Consider the following 18,474-nt stretch of genomic DNA (forward strand, 5'->3'; position numbering starts at 1 on the left):
TCGACGGAATTAATCGAACAAAATGACCATTTGTGATGTTTATGGGACATATTGGAGTGCCAAAGGAAGAAGATCTTCAAAGGTGAGGCATGAATTATATCGTTATTTCTGAGTTTTGTGTCGCGCCTGGCGGGTTTAAATATGACTGTCATGTATTTGTTTGATGGGGTGCTGTCCTCAGATAATATCATGGTTTGCTTTCGCCGTAAAGCCTTTTGAACTCTGACATGGTGGCTGGATTAACAAGAAGTTAAGCTTCATTTTGGTGTATTGCACTTGTGATTGTATTAAAATTAAATTTTTCTAATAATTGAATTTTAATTTGGCTCTCTGCCATTTCACCGGATGTTGTCAAATCGATCCCGTTAACGGGATTTGATCCATTAGAAGTTATTCTGTTCTGTGTTGTTCTGTTATTATTCTGTTGTTCTGTAATTATTCTGTTGTTCTTTTTTTATTATGTTGTTCTGTGATTATTCGGTAATTCTGTTCTGTTATTATTATTTTGTTATGTTATAATTCTGTTATTATGTTCTGTTATTATTCTGTTATTATGTTCTGTTGTTATTCTGTTGTTCTGTTGTTATTCTGTTGTTCTGTTGTTATTCTGTTGTTCTGTTGTTATTCTGTTGTTCTTTTATATTTCTGTGTTCCGAGTTATTCTGTTGTTCTGTTGTTATTCTGTTCTGTTGTTATTCTGTTGTTCTGTTGTTATTCTGTTGTTATTTTGTTATTCTGTTGTTCTTTTATATTTCTGTGTTCCGAGTTATTCTGTTGTTCTGTTTTTCTAAAATATTATTTTGGTCTGTTCTTCTTTTGTTATTCTGTTGTTATTCTGTTGTTCTGTTATTATTCTGCTGTTCTGTGTTTAGGCTATGGGTTCTATTGGGTTTAACACACACTGACTCTAATATAACCTCTCACTGACTAGTTTTACACACACTGACTCTATTGTAACCCCTCACTGACTCTAGTGTGTATAGTACACACTGACTAGTGTACAACACACTGGCTCTAGTGTACAACACACACTGACTCTAGTGTTATACACACTGACTCTAGTGTACAACACACACACACCTTGTCCAGCTCAGTCTTTCTGGGCATCATGGGAGAAGTGGGCTCTTCTGGTCCTTTTCCCTGACTAACTTTATGGACCACCTGAGAACACACACACACACACACACACACACACACACACAGACAGAGAGATAAGGAAGGGAAAGTATGTGTGTGACAGAATGTGTGTTTGCATAGGTCAAATCAAATCAAAATTGATTTGTCACGTGCGCCAAATACAACAGGTTACAGTGAAATGCTTACTTACAGGCTCTAACCAATAGCGCAAGAAAGGTATTAGGTGAACAATAGGCAGATAAAGAAATAAAACAACAGTAAAAACACAGGCTGTATACAGTAGCGAGGCTATAAAAGTAGCGAGGCTACATACAGACACCAGTTAGTCAGGCTGATTGAGGTAGTATGTAGATATGGTTAAAGTGACTACGCATATATGATGAACAGAGAATAGCAGAAGCGTAAAAAGAGGGGTTGGCGGGTGGTGGGACACAATGCAGATAGCCCGGTTAGCCAATGTGCAGGAGCACTGGTTGGTCAGCCCAATTGAGGTAGTATGTACATGAATGTATAGTTAAAGTCACTATGCATATGTGATAAACAGAGAGCAGCAAAAAAAATAGGGGTTTGGGGGTCACACAATGCAAATAGTCCGGGTAGCCATTTAATTGGCTGTTCAGGAGTCTTATGGTTTGGGGGTAAAAACTGTTGAGAAGCCTTTTTGTCCTATACTTGGCACTCTGGTACCACTTGCCATGCGGTAGTAGAGAGAACAGTCTATGACTGGGGTGCCTGGGGTCTTTGACAATTTTTAGGGCTTTCCTCTGACACCGGAAGGTGTAGAGATCCTGGATGGCAGGCAGCTTAGCCCCAGTTATGTGCTGGGCCGTATGCATTAGCCTCTGTAGTGCCTTGCGGTCGGAGGCCGAGCAATTGCCGTACCAGGCAGTGATGCTCTCGATGTTGCAGCTGTAGAAACTTTTGAGGATCTCGGTACCCATGACAAATCTTTTTAGTTTCCTGGGGGGGAATAGGCTTTGTCGTGCCCTCTTCACAACTGTCTTGGTGTGTTTGGACCACTCTAGTTTGTTGTTGATGTGGACACCAAGGAACTTGAAGCTCTCAACCTGCTCCACTACAGCCCCGTCGATGAGAATGGGGGCGTGCTCGGTCCTCTTTTTCTTGTAGTCCACGATCATCTCCTTTGTCTTGGTTACATTGAGGGATAGGTTGTTATTCTGGCACCACCCGGCCAGGTTTCTGACCTCCTCCCTATAGGCTGTCTCGTCGTTGTCTGTGATCAGGCCTACCACTGTTGTGTCGTCTGCAAACTTCATGATGGTGTTGGAGTCGTGCCTGGCCATGCAGTCGTGGGTGAACTGGGAGTACAGGAGGGGACTGAGCACGCACCCTTGGGGAGCTCCAGTGTTGAGGATCAACATGGCAGATGTGTTGCTACCTACCCTCACCACCTGGGGGCGGCCCACAGGAAGTCCAGGATCCAGTTTTAGAGGGAGGTGTTTAGTCCCAGGATCCTTAGCTTAGTGATGAGCTTTGAGGGTACTATGGTGTTGAACGCTAAGCTGTAGTCAATGAATAGCATTCTCACATAAGTGATCCTTTTGTCCAGGTGGGAAAGGGCAGTAGAGATTGCATCATCTGTGGATCTGTTTGGTTGAGCCATTACCAACCTTTCAAAGCACTTCATGGATACGAACGTGAGTGCTACGGGACTGTAGTCATTTAGCAGGTTGCCTAAAGGTGCATGCATTTGTGTGTTGTGTGTGTTTTGTCCTCACCCTGAGCCACCTGTGTGCCTGCTCCCTGCTCTGCACAGCCAAGACCAGAGCCTCTCCACTGGGTGGAGTGAACCTCAGCTCATGTCTCTTCCTGCGTCCGTCTTTAGGGGCGTAGACCACAGTGCACTGGAGCAAGGGCAGGTCAAAATATGGGGACATGTCCTTAGAGCTCTTATAGCACTGGAGGAGAGAACACAGGGGTTATGGTAGGTGTGTGTGTGTGTGTGTGTGTGTGCGTGCGTGCGTGTGTGCGTGCGTGTGCGTGTGTGTACCTGTAGCCTGTTGTCCCGTATGACAGTCAGTTGCTTAGCCCACTGTCCGAAGCGTTTCTTTCGCAGCAGGAAGGCACAGATCCTACAGTCCCTGGCAGGGAGCATGGAGCTCTCATCACTAGGCCACTGGTGGGTCAGCCTGGACCTTGGCCCTGCTCCCCTTTCCTCTTCATCTTCCTCATACGACTCATAGGAACTACTCAGAGCATCAGAGTCATTGTCTGGGGGGAGCAATACCAAGAAACTACAGTTAGTAGTTGGCTTGTCACCTAAAACCCTGACAAACTTTTACAGATGCACAATTGAGAGCATCCTGTCGGATGCCCTCAACAGCAAGGCTCTCCAGAGGGTGGTGTGGTCTGCACAACACATCACCGGGGGCAAACTTCCTGCCTTCCAGGACACCTACAGCTCCCGATGTCACAGGAAGGCCAAAAAGATCATCAAGGACAAGAACCACCTGAGCCACGGCCTGTTCACCCCGCTACCATCCAGAATGTCGAGGTCAGTACAGGTGCATCAAAGCAGGGACCGAGAGACTGAAAAACAGCTTCCATCTCAAGGCCATCAGACTGCTAAACAGCAATCACTAACTCAGAGGCTGCCGCCTGCATAGAGACTCTCTAGTCACTTTAAACAATGCCACCTTAATAATGTTTACCTATCATACATTACTCATCTCATATGTATCTACCTCATCTTATACTATCCATTGCATCTTGCCTATGCCGTTCGGCCATCGCTCAACCATATATTTACATGGATATATTATTATTCCATCCCTTTAGATGAGTGTGTATTAGGTAGTTGTTGGGGAACTGTTAGAATACTTGTTAAATATTACTGCACTGTTGGAACTAGAAGCACAAGCATTTCGCTACACTCGCATTAACATCTGCTAACCATGTGTATGTGATCAATAACATTTGATTTGATTTAGACTGAGACCAATCAGAAGAAACTACAGACTGAGACCAATAAACTACAGTTAGACTGAGCCCAATCAGAATAATCTTCAGTTAGACTGAGACCAAATCAGAAGAAACTACAGTTTGACTGAGACCAATAAACTACAGTTAGACTGAGACCAATCAGAAGAATCCTCAGTTAGACTGAGACCAAATCAGAAGAAACTACAGTTAGACTGAGACCAATAAACTACAGTTAGACTGAGACCAATCAGAAGAAACTTCAGTTAGACTGAGACCAATAAACTACAGTTAGACTGAGACCAATCAGAAGAATCCTCAGTTAGACTGAGACCAAATCAGAAGAAACTACAGTTAGACTGAGACCAATAAACTACAGTTAGACTGAGACCAATCAGAAGAAACTTCAGTTAGACTGAGACCAATAAACTACAGTTAGACTGAGACCAATCAGATGAACCTTCAGTTAGACTGAGACCAATAAACTACAGTTGGACTGAGCCCAATCAGAAGAATCTTCAGTTAGACTGAGACCAAGAAACTACAGTTGGACTGAGCCCGATCAGAAGAAACTACAGTTTGACTGAGACCAATAAACTACAGTTAGACTGAGACCAATCAGATTAACTACAGTTAGACTGAGACCAACACTACAGTTAGACTGAGACCAATCAGAAGAAACTTCAGTTAGACTGAGACCAATCAGAAGAAACTACAGTTAGACTGAGACCAATAAACTACAGTTAGACTGAGACCAATCAGAAGAAACTTCAGTTAGACTGAGACCAAGAAACTACAGTTAGAGTGAGACCAATCAGAAGAAACTACAGTTAGACTGAGACCAATCAGAAGAAACTTCAGTTAGACTGATACCAATCAGAAGAAACTACAGTTAGACTGAGACCAATAAACTACAGTTAGACTGAGACCAATAAACTACAGTTAGACTGAGACCAACACTACAGTTAGAGTGAGACCAATCAGAAGAAACTACAGTTAGACTGAGACCAAGAAACTACAGTTGGACTGAGACCAATCAGATTAAACTACAGTTAGACTGAGACCAAGAAACTACAGTTGGACTGAGACCAACACTACAGTTAGACTGAGACCAATCAGAAGAAACTTCAGTTAGACTGAGACCAATAAACTACAGTTAGACTGAGACCAATACACTACAGTTAGACTGAGACCAACACTACAGTTAGACTGAGACCAACACTACAGTTAGAGTGAGACCAATCAGAAGAAACTACAGTTAGACTGAGACCAAGAAACTACAGTTGGACTGAGACCAATAAACTACAGTTAGACTGAGACCAACACTACAGTTAGACTGAGACCAACACTACAGTTAGAGTGAGACCAATCAGAAGAAACTACAGTTAGACTGAGACCAAGAAACTACAGTTGGACTGAGACCAATAAACTACAGTTAGACTGAGACCAACACTACAGTTAGACTGAGACCAACACTACAGTTAGAGTGAGACCAATCAGAAGAAACTACAGTTAGACTGAGACCAAGAAACTACAGTTGGACTGAGACCAATCAGAAGAAACTACAGATTAAACTACAGTTAGACTGAGACGAAGAAACTACAGTTACACAGAACCCAAACTGGTTGCGCGCGTGTGCCATTGTGCATACATTTATTTTGTCCCCCCACACCAAACGTGATCACGACACGCAGGTTAATATATCAAAACAAACTTTGAACCAATTACATTAATTTGGAGACAGGTCGAAAAGCATTAAACATGTATGGCAATTTAGCTAGCTAGCTTGCACTTGCTAGTTAATTTGTCCAATTCAGATAGCTTGCTGTTGCTAGCTAATTTGTCATGGGATATGAACATTGAGTTGTTATTTTACCTGAAATGCACAAGGTCCTCTACTCCGACAATTAATCCACATATAAAACGGTCAACCAAATCGTTTCTAATCATCTCTCCTCCTTCCAGGCCTTTTCTTCTCTGGACTTTATAATGCGATTGGCAACTTTCATAAATTAGGTGCATTACCGCCACTGACCTCGTTCGTCTTTCAGTCATCCACGTGGGTATAACTAATGAGGAGGTGTCACGTGGGTACCTGCATCCATAAACCAATGAGGAGATGGGAGAGGCAGGACATGCAGTGCGATGTGCGTAACAACTAGAACAGACTTCTATTTTAGCCCTTGGCAATGCAGATGCTCGTTGGCGCGCGCAAGCAGTATGGGTGCAATGATTGAATAATATAGATTTCTTAATGTATTTTGCAACGCTCGCGCACACGACGTGAGCGGTGTAGTCAGCCTGTTAGACTGAGCCTAATCAGAATAAACTACAGTTAAACTGAGACCAATAAACTACAGTTAGACTGAGTCCAATCAGAGTAAACTACAGTTAGAGTGAGACCAATCAGAGTAAACTACAGTTAGAGTGAGACCAATCAGAGTAAACTACAGTTAGACTGAGTCCAATCAGAGTAAACTACAGTTAGAGTGAGACCAATCAGAATAAACTACAGTTAAACTGAGACCAATAAACTACAGTTAGACTGAGTCCAATCAGAGTAAACTACAGTTAGAGTGAGACCAATCAGAGTAAACTACAGTTAAACTGAGACCAATAAACTACAGTTAGACTGAGTCCAATCAGAGTAAACTACAGTTAGAGTGAGACCAATCAGAGTAAACTACAGTTAGACTGAGACCAATCAGAGTAAACTACAGTTAGACTGAGACCAATCAGAGTAAACTACAGTTAAACTGAGACCAATAAACTACAGTTAGACTGAGCCCGATCAGAAGAAACTACAGTTTGACTGAGACCAATAAACTACAGTTAGACTGAGACCAATCAGATTAACTACAGTTAGACTGAGACCAACACTACAGTTAGACTGAGACCAATCAGAAGAAACTTCAGTTAGACTGAGACCAATCAGAAGAAACTACAGTTAGACTGAGACCAATAAACTACAGTTAGACTGAGACCAATCAGAAGAAACTTCAGTTAGACTGAGACCAAGAAACTACAGTTAGAGTGAGACCAATCAGAAGAAACTACAGTTAGACTGAGACCAATCAGAAGAAACTTCAGTTAGACTGATACCAATCAGAAGAAACTACAGTTAGACTGAGACCAATAAACTACAGTTAGACTGAGACCAATAAACTACAGTTAGACTGAGACCAACACTACAGTTAGAGTGAGACCAATCAGAAGAAACTACAGTTAGACTGAGACCAAGAAACTACAGTTGGACTGAGACCAATCAGATTAAACTACAGTTAGACTGAGACCAAGAAACTACAGTTGGACTGAGACCAACACTACAGTTAGACTGAGACCAATCAGAAGAAACTTCAGTTAGACTGAGACCAATAAACTACAGTTAGACTGAGACCAATACACTACAGTTAGACTGAGACCAACACTACAGTTAGACTGAGACCAACACTACAGTTAGAGTGAGACCAATCAGAAGAAACTACAGTTAGACTGAGACCAAGAAACTACAGTTGGACTGAGACCAATAAACTACAGTTAGACTGAGACCAACACTACAGTTAGACTGAGACCAACACTACAGTTAGAGTGAGACCAATCAGAAGAAACTACAGTTAGACTGAGACCAAGAAACTACAGTTGGACTGAGACCAATAAACTACAGTTAGACTGAGACCAACACTACAGTTAGACTGAGACCAACACTACAGTTAGAGTGAGACCAATCAGAAGAAACTACAGTTAGACTGAGACCAAGAAACTACAGTTGGACTGAGACCAATCAGAAGAAACTACAGATTAAACTACAGTTAGACTGAGACGAAGAAACTACAGTTACACAGAACCCAAACTGGTTGCGCGCGTGTGCCATTGTGCATACATTTATTTTGTCCCCCCACACCAAACGTGATCACGACACGCAGGTTAATATATCAAAACAAACTTTGAACCAATTACATTAATTTGGAGACAGGTCGAAAAGCATTAAACATGTATGGCAATTTAGCTAGCTAGCTTGCACTTGCTAGTTAATTTGTCCAATTCAGATAGCTTGCTGTTGCTAGCTAATTTGTCATGGGATATGAACATTGAGTTGTTATTTTACCTGAAATGCACAAGGTCCTCTACTCCGACAATTAATCCACATATAAAACGGTCAACCAAATCGTTTCTAATCATCTCTCCTCCTTCCAGGCCTTTTCTTCTCTGGACTTTATAATGCGATTGGCAACTTTCATAAATTAGGTGCATTACCGCCACTGACCTCGTTCGTCTTTCAGTCATCCACGTGGGTATAACTAATGAGGAGGTGTCACGTGGGTACCTGCATCCATAAACCAATGAGGAGATGGGAGAGGCAGGACATGCAGTGCGATGTGCGTAACAACTAGAACAGACTTCTATTTTAGCCCTTGGCAATGCAGATGCTCGTTGGCGCGCGCAAGCAGTATGGGTGCAATGATTGAATAATATAGATTTCTTAATGTATTTTGCAACGCTCGCGCACACGACGTGAGCGGTGTAGTCAGCCTGTTAGACTGAGCCTAATCAGAATAAACTACAGTTAAACTGAGACCAATAAACTACAGTTAGACTGAGTCCAATCAGAGTAAACTACAGTTAGAGTGAGACCAATCAGAGTAAACTACAGTTAGAGTGAGACCAATCAGAGTAAACTACAGTTAGACTGAGTCCAATCAGAGTAAACTACAGTTAGAGTGAGACCAATCAGAATAAACTACAGTTAAACTGAGACCAATAAACTACAGTTAGACTGAGTCCAATCAGAGTAAACTACAGTTAGAGTGAGACCAATCAGAGTAAACTACAGTTAAACTGAGACCAATAAACTACAGTTAGACTGAGTCCAATCAGAGTAAACTACAGTTAGAGTGAGACCAATCAGAGTAAACTACAGTTAGACTGAGACCAATCAGAGTAAACTACAGTTAGACTGAGACCAATCAGAGTAAACTACAGTTAAACTGAGACCAATAAACTACAGTTAGACTGAGTCCAATCAGAGTAAACTACAGTTAGAGTGAGACCAATCAGAGTAAACTACAGTTAGACTGAGACCAATCAGAGTAAACTACAGTTAGACTGAGACCAATCAGAGTAAACTACAGTTAGACTGAGGCCAATCAGAGTAAACTACAGTTAGACTGAGACCAATCAGAGTAAACTACAGTTAGACTGAGACCAATCAGAGTAAACTACAGTTAGACTGAGGCCAATCAGAGTAAACTACAGTTAGACTGAGACCAATCAGAATTGTAACGATGTGCGCTGAGAGTCAGGAAGAAAGTTCAGGGAGTGAGTGATTTAATAAATAAATACAACTTAATACAAAAATAAGAAACACGAACAATGCGCAGAACAGAAGCAGAAACAATGACGACTGGGGAAGAAGAGTCCAGGTGAGTGTCATTACGCGCAAATGCTGGTGACAAAACAAATGACCTAGAGGCCGGAGAGGGAGCACACTTGACAGTACCCCCTCCCCGACGGACGCCACAGGACGCCAACCAATATGACGATCCCGGTGATCAGGCGCGGACCGGTCACCTATGCTAAGGCAGGAACCCGGGAGCCTACAAACCGGCTGAGGCCTCCCAGGTAGCTCTGCTCCAACACCCGGACCCGACATCACCCCCCCCCCCAAAAAAAGAAACACTCCCTGATACTTCCTTTTGTTTAGTCATCATTCTGTTACAATGTGCGCTGAGAGTCGGGAAGCAAGTTCAGGGAGTGAGTGTTTTAATAAATAAAAATAACATCATACAAAAATAAGAAACACAAACAACGCACAGAACTGACACAGAAACAATGACGACTGGGGAAGAAACCAAAGGGAGTGACATATAAGGGGCAGGTAAACAAGGAGGTGATGGAGTCCAGGTGAGTGTCTGGTGAGAAGTGTGCACCATAAACGAGCAGCCTGGTGACCTAGAGGCCGGAGAGGGAGCACACACAGGACAAGAATGAACTACAGTTAGACTGAGACCAATCAGAAGAAACTACAGTTAGACTGAGACCAATAAACTACAGCTAGACTGAGACCAATCAGAAGGAACTACAGTTAGACTGAGACAATCAGAAGAAGCTACAGTTAGACTGAGACCAATAAACTACAGCTATACTGAGACCAATCAGAAGGAACTACAGTTAGACTGAGACAATCAGAAGAAGCTACAGTTAGACTGAGTTGTTGTCTGTGTTAAGGGATGAAACTTCTTCAAAATATCTTTAGGAGTAAAATGTTAACACGTTTCTCTCTTTTTTTGTGTGAATTATAGCTCAGAAGTTCACTCTTGATTGTAGAAAAGATACACACACACACACACACACACATTCTGTACGTCTGCACATGTTTCTGACGAAGAACAGAACGTCAATGTCACCCTGAAAAAAGAGTTGTAACCACACAGACCAGAAGCTATGTACCTGGTCTTGTTGTGGTACTGTAGGATATGTCTTCTACAACGTTTGACTCACAGGAGTTTTTGCGTTGTCGTCCGTTGATGCAGGTAGAAGGAGAGTTGTTGTCTGCATCCTCATAGTAACCATCCTCTATGGAGTTAGGAGGGCTGGAGCTCCCACGTGTGGTGATGTACTCTGGCTGCTTGCCAGGGCTGAGAGGTACTGCCTCTTCATAGTAAGCCTCAGGATGGGGGGTGGTGGGCAAGGGAGGAGGGGTCTCTGATGAGCAGGGGGGAGAGGAGTCTGGACTGCTCTATAGGATAGGTAAACACAGATACTGCACATAAATTACATATCACACATCAACATGTAACCATATATATATATATATTTATATATAGATTAATCCCTCGCACGCACGCACACACATACATACACACACCACACAAACATTGTGCAAAGCTAGGTCAGTTGGTAAATATGTGTAGAATGGGACTAGACAGGAGACGCTCCACACCAGCTTGACGGATGAGCTCTGAGAGCACTATGAGGGGATCATCTAACACTATGGAGGATCATCTAGCACTATGGAGGATCATCTAGCACCATGGAGGATCATCTAACACCATGGAGGATCATCTAACACCATGGAGGATCATCTAACACCATGGAGGATCATCTAACACCATGGAGGATCATCTAACACCATGGAGGATCATCTAACACCATGGAGGATCATCTAACACCATGGAGGATCATCTAACACTATGGGGATCATCTAACACTATGGGGATCATCTAACACCATGGAGGATCATCTAACACTATGGAGGATCATCTAACACCATGGAGGATCATCTAACACTATAGAGATCATCTAACACCATGGAGGATCATCTAACACCATGGAGGATCACCTAACACTATGGAGGATCATCTAACACTATGGTTCTTGAGTGGGATCATCTGATACTAGGGGGGTTCATCTAGCAGTAGACAGAGAGCAGTGTGGGGATCATCTAACTCCCGAAGATAGATCAACAGAGACAAGCATGTGTGCACAGAAAATCCTCTGCCCATCAATGTCTTTCTCTGTATCTCTCTCTTTGTGTCTCTATCTCTCTAACTGGTAATAGTTCAGTGGGGAGCTGTAGCAGGTCTCAGAGGAGACTGATGTGCTGATAGTGACTGACAGCTTGAGGGACAGTCTTGTTATAAGTGCCCTGCAGCGAGAGCAAGAGCGAGAGCAAGAGAGAGAGAGAGAGAGAGAGAGAGAGAGAGAGAGTCCAGAACCAATTCAATTCAAGGGGCTTTATTGGCATGGGATACATGTGTTAACAATGTCAAAGCAAGTGAAGTAGATCATATACGAAAGTGAAATATACAATCAAAATGAACAGTAAACATTACACATACAGAAGTTTCAAAACAATAAAGACATTACAAATGTCACATTATGTATGTATACACTGTTGTAACAATGTGCAAATGTTAAAGTACAAAATGGAAAATAAATAAACATAAATATGGGTTGTAACCATCTGTATTGACTGTCCTGTTGTCACATCTTTCTTACTGCCACACCTCTCTGTCATCTCCTCTTACTGCAACACCTCTCTGTCATCTCCTCTTACTGCAACACCTCTCTGTCATCTCCTCTTACTGCCACACCTCTCTGTCATCTCCTCTTACTGCCACACCTCTCTGTCATCTCCTCTTACTGCCACACCTCTCTGTCATCTCCTCTTACTGCCACACCTCTCTGTCATCTCCTCTTACTGCAACACCTCTCTGTCATCTCCTCTTACTGCAACACCTCTCTGTCATCTCCTCTTACTGCCACACCTCTCTGTCATCTCTTCTTACTGCCACACCTCTCTGTCATCTCCTCTTACTGCAACACCTCTCTGTCATCTCCTCTTACTGCCACACCTCTCTGTCATCTCTTCTTACTGCCACACCTCTCTGTCATCTCCTCTTACTGCAACACCTCTCTGTCATCTCCTCTTACTGCCACACCTCTCTGTCAACTCATCTTACTGCTATACCTCTCTGTCATCTCCTCTTACTGTCATACCTCTCTGTCATCTACTCTTACTGCAATACCTCTCTGTCATACCTCTCTGTCATCTCCTCTTACTGCCACACCCCTCTGTCATCTCCTCTTACTGCCATACCTCTCTGGCATCTCCTATTACTGCCACACCTCTCTGTCATCTCTTCTTACTGTCATACCTCTCTGTCATCTCCTCTTACTGCCACACCTCTCTGTCATCTCCTCTTACTGTCACACCTCTCTGTCATCTACTCTTACTGCAATACCTCTCTGTCATACCTCTCTGTCATTTCCTATTACTGCCACACCTCTCTGTCATCTCCTCTTACTGCAACACCTCTCTGTCATCTCCTCTTACTGCCACACCTCTCTGTCAACTCATCTTACTGCTATACCTCTCTGTCTTCTCCTCTTACTGTCATACCTCTCTGTCATCTCCTCTTACTGTCATACCTCTCTGTCATCTACTCTTACTGCAATACCTCTCTGTCATACCTCTCTGTCATCTCCTCTTACTGCCACACCCCTCTGTCATCTCCTCTTACTGCCATACCTCTCTGGCATCTCCTATTACTGCCACCCCTCTCTGTCGTCTCTTCTTACTGTCATACCTCTCTGTCATCTCCTCTTACTGCCACACCTCTCTGTCATCTCTTCTTACTGTCATACCTCTCTGTCATCTACTCTTACTGCCACACCTCTCTGTCATCTCCTCTTACTGCCACACCTCTCTGTCACCTCTGTTTCATAGACACACAGAAAAACATGAACACACAGGAACGGTAACATGTGTGTTGTGTGTAGCTCACCTGTTTTAAGGCTGTTGTGTCATGTCTGTGTGTGTCAGTGTGTGTGTCCTGCTTCTGGTCCTTTGTCATGTCTTTCAGCTCCCCCATGTCACAGTCTGGACAGAGAGGTAGAAGACAGTTAAAGAGAAAGTTTGGGAATGTACAACTTGAAGTAAGGTGGCTGCTCAACCTGAAAGTAGTCTATGGACAAGGCAAAACTGCAGGAAAATCTTTAATGCCCTGCATGTCCAAATAAAGTTAGAATCGCTCCAAGAACCAAACTCACCAAAGGTCTCGAAGAGGGATTCCACAAAGCTGGTGCCGTGCCGGTAGATTGATTGGTTCATGTACAAGAAGTCTGGTCCTGTCGCTGGGGGAATGAAAACTAAACAATTAAACACACTTTTATGACCAGCTCATGTTGTTAGGTCTGTGATGTATCTGTTGACTGTCTGTCTGTTCCTACCTGTCTGTACCTGTCTGTCCCAGACCTGGGTCACTTCATCTGTATCTGTCTGTCTGTTCCTAACTGTCTATACCTGTCTGTCCCAGACCTGAGTCACTTCATCTGTATCTGTTGACTGTCTGTCTGTTCCTACCTGTCTATACCTGTCTGTCCCAGACCTGGGTCACTTCATCTGTATCTGTCTGTCTGGTCCTACCTGTCTGTACCTGTCTGTCCCAGACCTGGGTCACTTCATCTGTATCTGTCTGTCTGTTCCTACCTGTCTATACCTGTCTGTCCCAGACCTGAGTCACTTCATCTGTATCTGTTGACTGTCTGTCTGTTCCTACCTGTCTATACCTGTCTGTCCCAGACCTGGGTCACTTCATCTGTATCTGTCTGTCTGTTCCTACCTGTCTATACCTGTCTGTCCCAGACCTGGGTCACTTCATCTGTATCTGTCTGTCTGGTCCTACCTGTCTATACCTGTCTGTCCCAGACCTGGGTCACTTCATCTGTATCTGACTGTCTGGTCCTACCTGTCTGTCCCAGACCTGGGTCACTTCATCTGTATCTGTTGACTGTCTGTCTGTTCCTACCTGTCTGTACCTGTCTGTCCCAGACCTGGGTCACTTCATCTGTATCTGTTGACTGTCTGTCTGTTCCTACCTGTCTATACCTGTCTGTCCCAGACCTGAGTCACTTCATCTGTATCTGTTGACTGTGTGTCTGTTCCTACCTGTCTATACCTGTCTGTCCCAGACCTGAGTCACTTCATCTGTATCTGTTGACTGTCTGTCTGTTCCTACCTGTCTGTCCCAGACCTGGGTCACTTTACTGTATCTGTCTGTCTGTTCCTACCTGTCTGTACCTGTCTGTCCCAGACCTGGGTCACTTCATCTCTATCTGTCTGTCTGTTCCTAACTGTCTGTACCTGTCTGTCCCAGACCTGGGTCACTTCATCTGTATCTGTCTGTCTGTTCCTACCTGTCTATACCTGTCTGTCCCAGACCTGAGTCACTTCATCTGTATCTGTCTGTCTGTTCCTACCTGTCTGTACCTGTCTGTCCCAGACCAGACCTGGGTCACTTCATCTGTATCTGTTAACTGTGTGTCTGTTCCTACCCGTCTATACCTGTCTGTCCCAGACCTGAGTCACTTCATCTGTATCTGTTAACTGTGTGTCTGTTCCTAACCGTCTATACCTGTCTGTCCCAGACCTGGGTCACTTCATCTGTATCTGCCTGTCTCTTCCTACCTGTCTATACCTGTCTGTCCCAGACCTGAGTCACTTCATCTGTATCTGTTGACTGTAAGTCTGTTCCTACCTGTCTATACCTGTCTGTCCCAGACCTGAGTCACTTCATCTGTATCTGTCTGTCTGGTCCTACCTGTCTATACCTGTCTGTCCCAGACCTGGGTCACTTCATCCGTATCTGTCTGTCTGTTCCTACCTATCTATACCTGTCTGTCCCAGACCTGGGTCACTTCATCTGTATCTGTTGACTGAGTGTCTGTTCCTACCTGTCTATACCTGTCTGTCCCAGACCTGGGTCACTTCATCTGTATCTGTTGACTGTGTGTCTGTTCCTACCTGTCTGTACCAGACCTGAGTCACTTCATCTGTATCAGTCTGTCTGTTCCTTCCTGTCTATAGCTGTCTGTCCCACACCTGGGTCACTTCATCTGTATCTGTTGACTGTCTGTCTGTTCCTACCTGTATGTACCTGTCTGTCCCAGACCTGAGTCACTTCATCTGTATCTGTCTGTCTGTTCCTACCTGTCTGTACCTGTCTGTCCCAGACCTGGGTCACTTCATCTGTATCTGTCTGTCTGTTCCTACCTGTCTATACCTGTCTGTCCCAGACCTGGGTCACTTCATCTGTATCTGTTGACTGTGTGTCTGTTCCTACCTGTCTGTACCAGACCTGAGTCACTTCATCTGTATCAGTCTGTCTGTTCCTACCTGTCTGTACCTGTCTGTCCCAGACCTGGGTCACTTCATCTGTATCTGTCTGTCTGTTCCTACCTGTCTATACCTGTCTGTCCCAGACCTGGTTCACTCCATCTGTATCTGTTGACTGTGTGTCTGTTCCTACCTGTCTATACCTGTCTGTCCCAGACCTGGGTCACTTCATCTGTAACTGTGTGTCTGTTCCTACCTGTCTGTCCCAGACCTGGGTCACTTCATCTGTATCTGTTGACTGTCTGTCTGTTCCTACCTGTCTGTCCCAGACCTGGGTCACTTTACTGTATCTGTCTGTCTGTTCCTACCTGTCTGTACCTGTCTGTCCCAGACCTGGGTCACTTCATCTCTATCTGTCTGTCTGTTCCTAACTGTCTGTACCTGTCTGTCCCAGACCTGGGTCACTTCATCTGTATCTGTCTGTCTGTTCCTACCTGTCTATACCTGTCTGTCCCAGACCTGAGTCACTTCATCTGTATCTGTCTGTCTGTTCCTACCTGTCTGTACCTGTCTGTCCCAGACCAGACCTGGGTCACTTCATCTGTATCTGTTAACTGTGTGTCTGTTCCTACCCGTCTATACCTGTCTGTCCCAGACCTGAGTCACTTCATCTGTATCTGTTAACTGTGTGTCTGTTCCTACCCGTCTATACCTGTCTGTCCCAGACCTGGGTCACTTCATCTGTATCTGCCTGTCTCTTCCTACCTGTCTATACCTGTCTGTCCCAGACCTGAGTCACTTCATCTGTATCTGTTGACTGTAAGTCTGTTCCTACCTGTCTATACCTGTCTGTCCCAGACCTGAGTCACTTCATCTGTATCTGTCTGTCTGGTCCTACCTGTCTATACCTGTCTGTCCCAGACCTGGGTCACTTCATCTCTATCTGTCTGTCTGTTCCTAACTGTCTGTACCTGTCTGTCCCAGACCTGGGTCACTTCATCTGTATCTGTCTGTCTGTTCCTACCTGTCTATACCTGTCTGTCCCAGACCTGAGTCACTTCATCTGTATCTGTCTGTCTGTTCCTACCTGTCTGTACCTGTCTGTCCCAGACCAGACCTGGGTCACTTCATCTGTATCTGTTAACTGTGTGTCTGTTCCTACCCGTCTATACCTGTCTGTCCCAGACCTGAGTCACTTCATCTGTATCTGTTAACTGTGTGTCTGTTCCTACCCGTCTATACCTGTCTGTCCCAGACCTGGGTCACTTCATCTGTATCTGTCTGTCTGTTCCTACCTATCTATACCTGTCTGTCCCAGACCTGGGTCACTTCATCTGTATCTGTTGACTGAGTGTCTGTTCCTACCTGTCTATACCTGTCTGTCCCAGACCTGGGTCACTTCATCTGTATCTGTTGACTGTGTGTCTGTTCCTACCTGTCTGTACCAGACCTGAGTCACTTCATCTGTATCAGTCTGTCTGTTCCTTCCTGTCTATAGCTGTCTGTCCCACACCTGGGTCACTTCATCTGTATCTGTTGACTGTCTGTCTGTTCCTACCTGTATGTACCTGTCTGTCCCAGACCTGAGTCACTTCATCTGTATCTGTCTGTCTGTTCCTACCTGTCTGTACCTGTCTGTCCCAGACCTGGGTCACTTCATCTGTATCTGTCTGTCTGTTCCTACCTGTCTATACCTGTCTGTCCCAGACCTGGGTCACTTCATCTGTATCTGTTGACTGTGTGTCTGTTCCTACCTGTCTGTACCAGACCTGAGTCACTTCATCTGTATCAGTCTGTCTGTTCCTACCTGTCTGTACCTGTCTGTCCCAGACCTGGGTCACTTCATCTGTATCTGTCTGTCTGTTCCTACCTGTCTATACCTGTCTGTCCCAGACCTGGTTCACTCCATCTGTATCTGTTGACTGTGTGTCTGTTCCTACCTGTCTATACCTGTCTGTCCCAGACCTGGGTCACTTCATCTGTAACTGTGTGTCTGTTCCTACCTGTCTGTCCCAGACCTGGTTCACTTCATCTGTATCTGTTGACTGTCTGTCTGTTCCTACCTGTCTATACCTGTCTGTCCCAGACCTGAGTCACTTCATCTGTATCTGTTGACTGTGTGTCTGTTCCTACCTGTCTATACCTGTCTGTCCCAGACCTGATTCACTTCATCTGTATCTGTCTGTCTGTTCCTACCTGTCTGTACCTGTCTGTCCCAGACCTGGGTCACTTCATCTGTATCTGTCTGTCTGTTCCTACCTGTCTGTCCCAGACCTGGGTCACTTTACTGTATCTGTCTGTCTGTTCCTACCTGTCTGTACCTGTCTGTCCCAGACCTGGGTCACTTCATCTCTATCTGTCTGTCTGTTCCTAACTGTCTGTACCTGTCTGTCCCAGACCTGGGTCACTTCATCTGTATCTGTCTGTCTGTTCCTACCTGTCTATACCTGTCTGTCCCAGACCTGAGTCACTTCATCTGTATCTGTTGACTGTGTGTCTGTTCCTACCTGTCTATACCTGTCTCTCCCAGACCTGAGTCACTTCATCTGTATCTGTTGACTGTGTGTCTGTTCCTACCTGTCTATACCTGTCTGTCCAAGACCTGGGTCACTTCATCTGTATCTGTCTGTCTGTTCCTACCTGTCTGTCCCAGACCTGGGTCACTTCATCTGTATCTGCCTGTCTTTTCCTACCTGTATATACCTGTCTGTCCCAGACCTGGGTCACTTCATCTGTATCTGTCTGTCTGTTCCTACCTGTCTGTCCCAGACCTGGGCCAC

General features: G+C 44.5%; 1 protein-coding gene across 2 annotated transcripts in view; it reads right to left on the minus strand.

Annotated features, from left to right (window-relative positions):
- LOC110487776 (actin filament-associated protein 1-like 1) overlaps window positions 1–18,474 on the minus strand; it is a 71,434-nt gene that overhangs the window by 13,651 nt on the left and 39,309 nt on the right. For both annotated transcript variants that reach the window (XM_036943285.1, XM_036943284.1), the window contains exons 3-8: window positions 13,630–13,713; window positions 13,365–13,459; window positions 10,576–10,813; window positions 3,149–3,369; window positions 2,877–3,056; window positions 1,081–1,161 (exon numbers count right to left, since the gene is read on the minus strand). In XM_036943285.1, coding sequence (XP_036799180.1) covers window positions 1,081–1,161; window positions 2,877–3,056; window positions 3,149–3,369; window positions 10,576–10,813; window positions 13,365–13,459; window positions 13,630–13,713 — 899 coding nt within the window. The remainder of the gene's footprint in view (window positions 1–1,080; window positions 1,162–2,876; window positions 3,057–3,148; window positions 3,370–10,575; window positions 10,814–13,364; window positions 13,460–13,629; window positions 13,714–18,474) is intronic.

Source organism: Oncorhynchus mykiss, chromosome 14 (assembly GCF_013265735.2).
Source record: "Oncorhynchus mykiss isolate Arlee chromosome 14, USDA_OmykA_1.1, whole genome shotgun sequence".
NCBI classification, from domain to species: domain Eukaryota; kingdom Metazoa; phylum Chordata; class Actinopteri; order Salmoniformes; family Salmonidae; genus Oncorhynchus; species Oncorhynchus mykiss.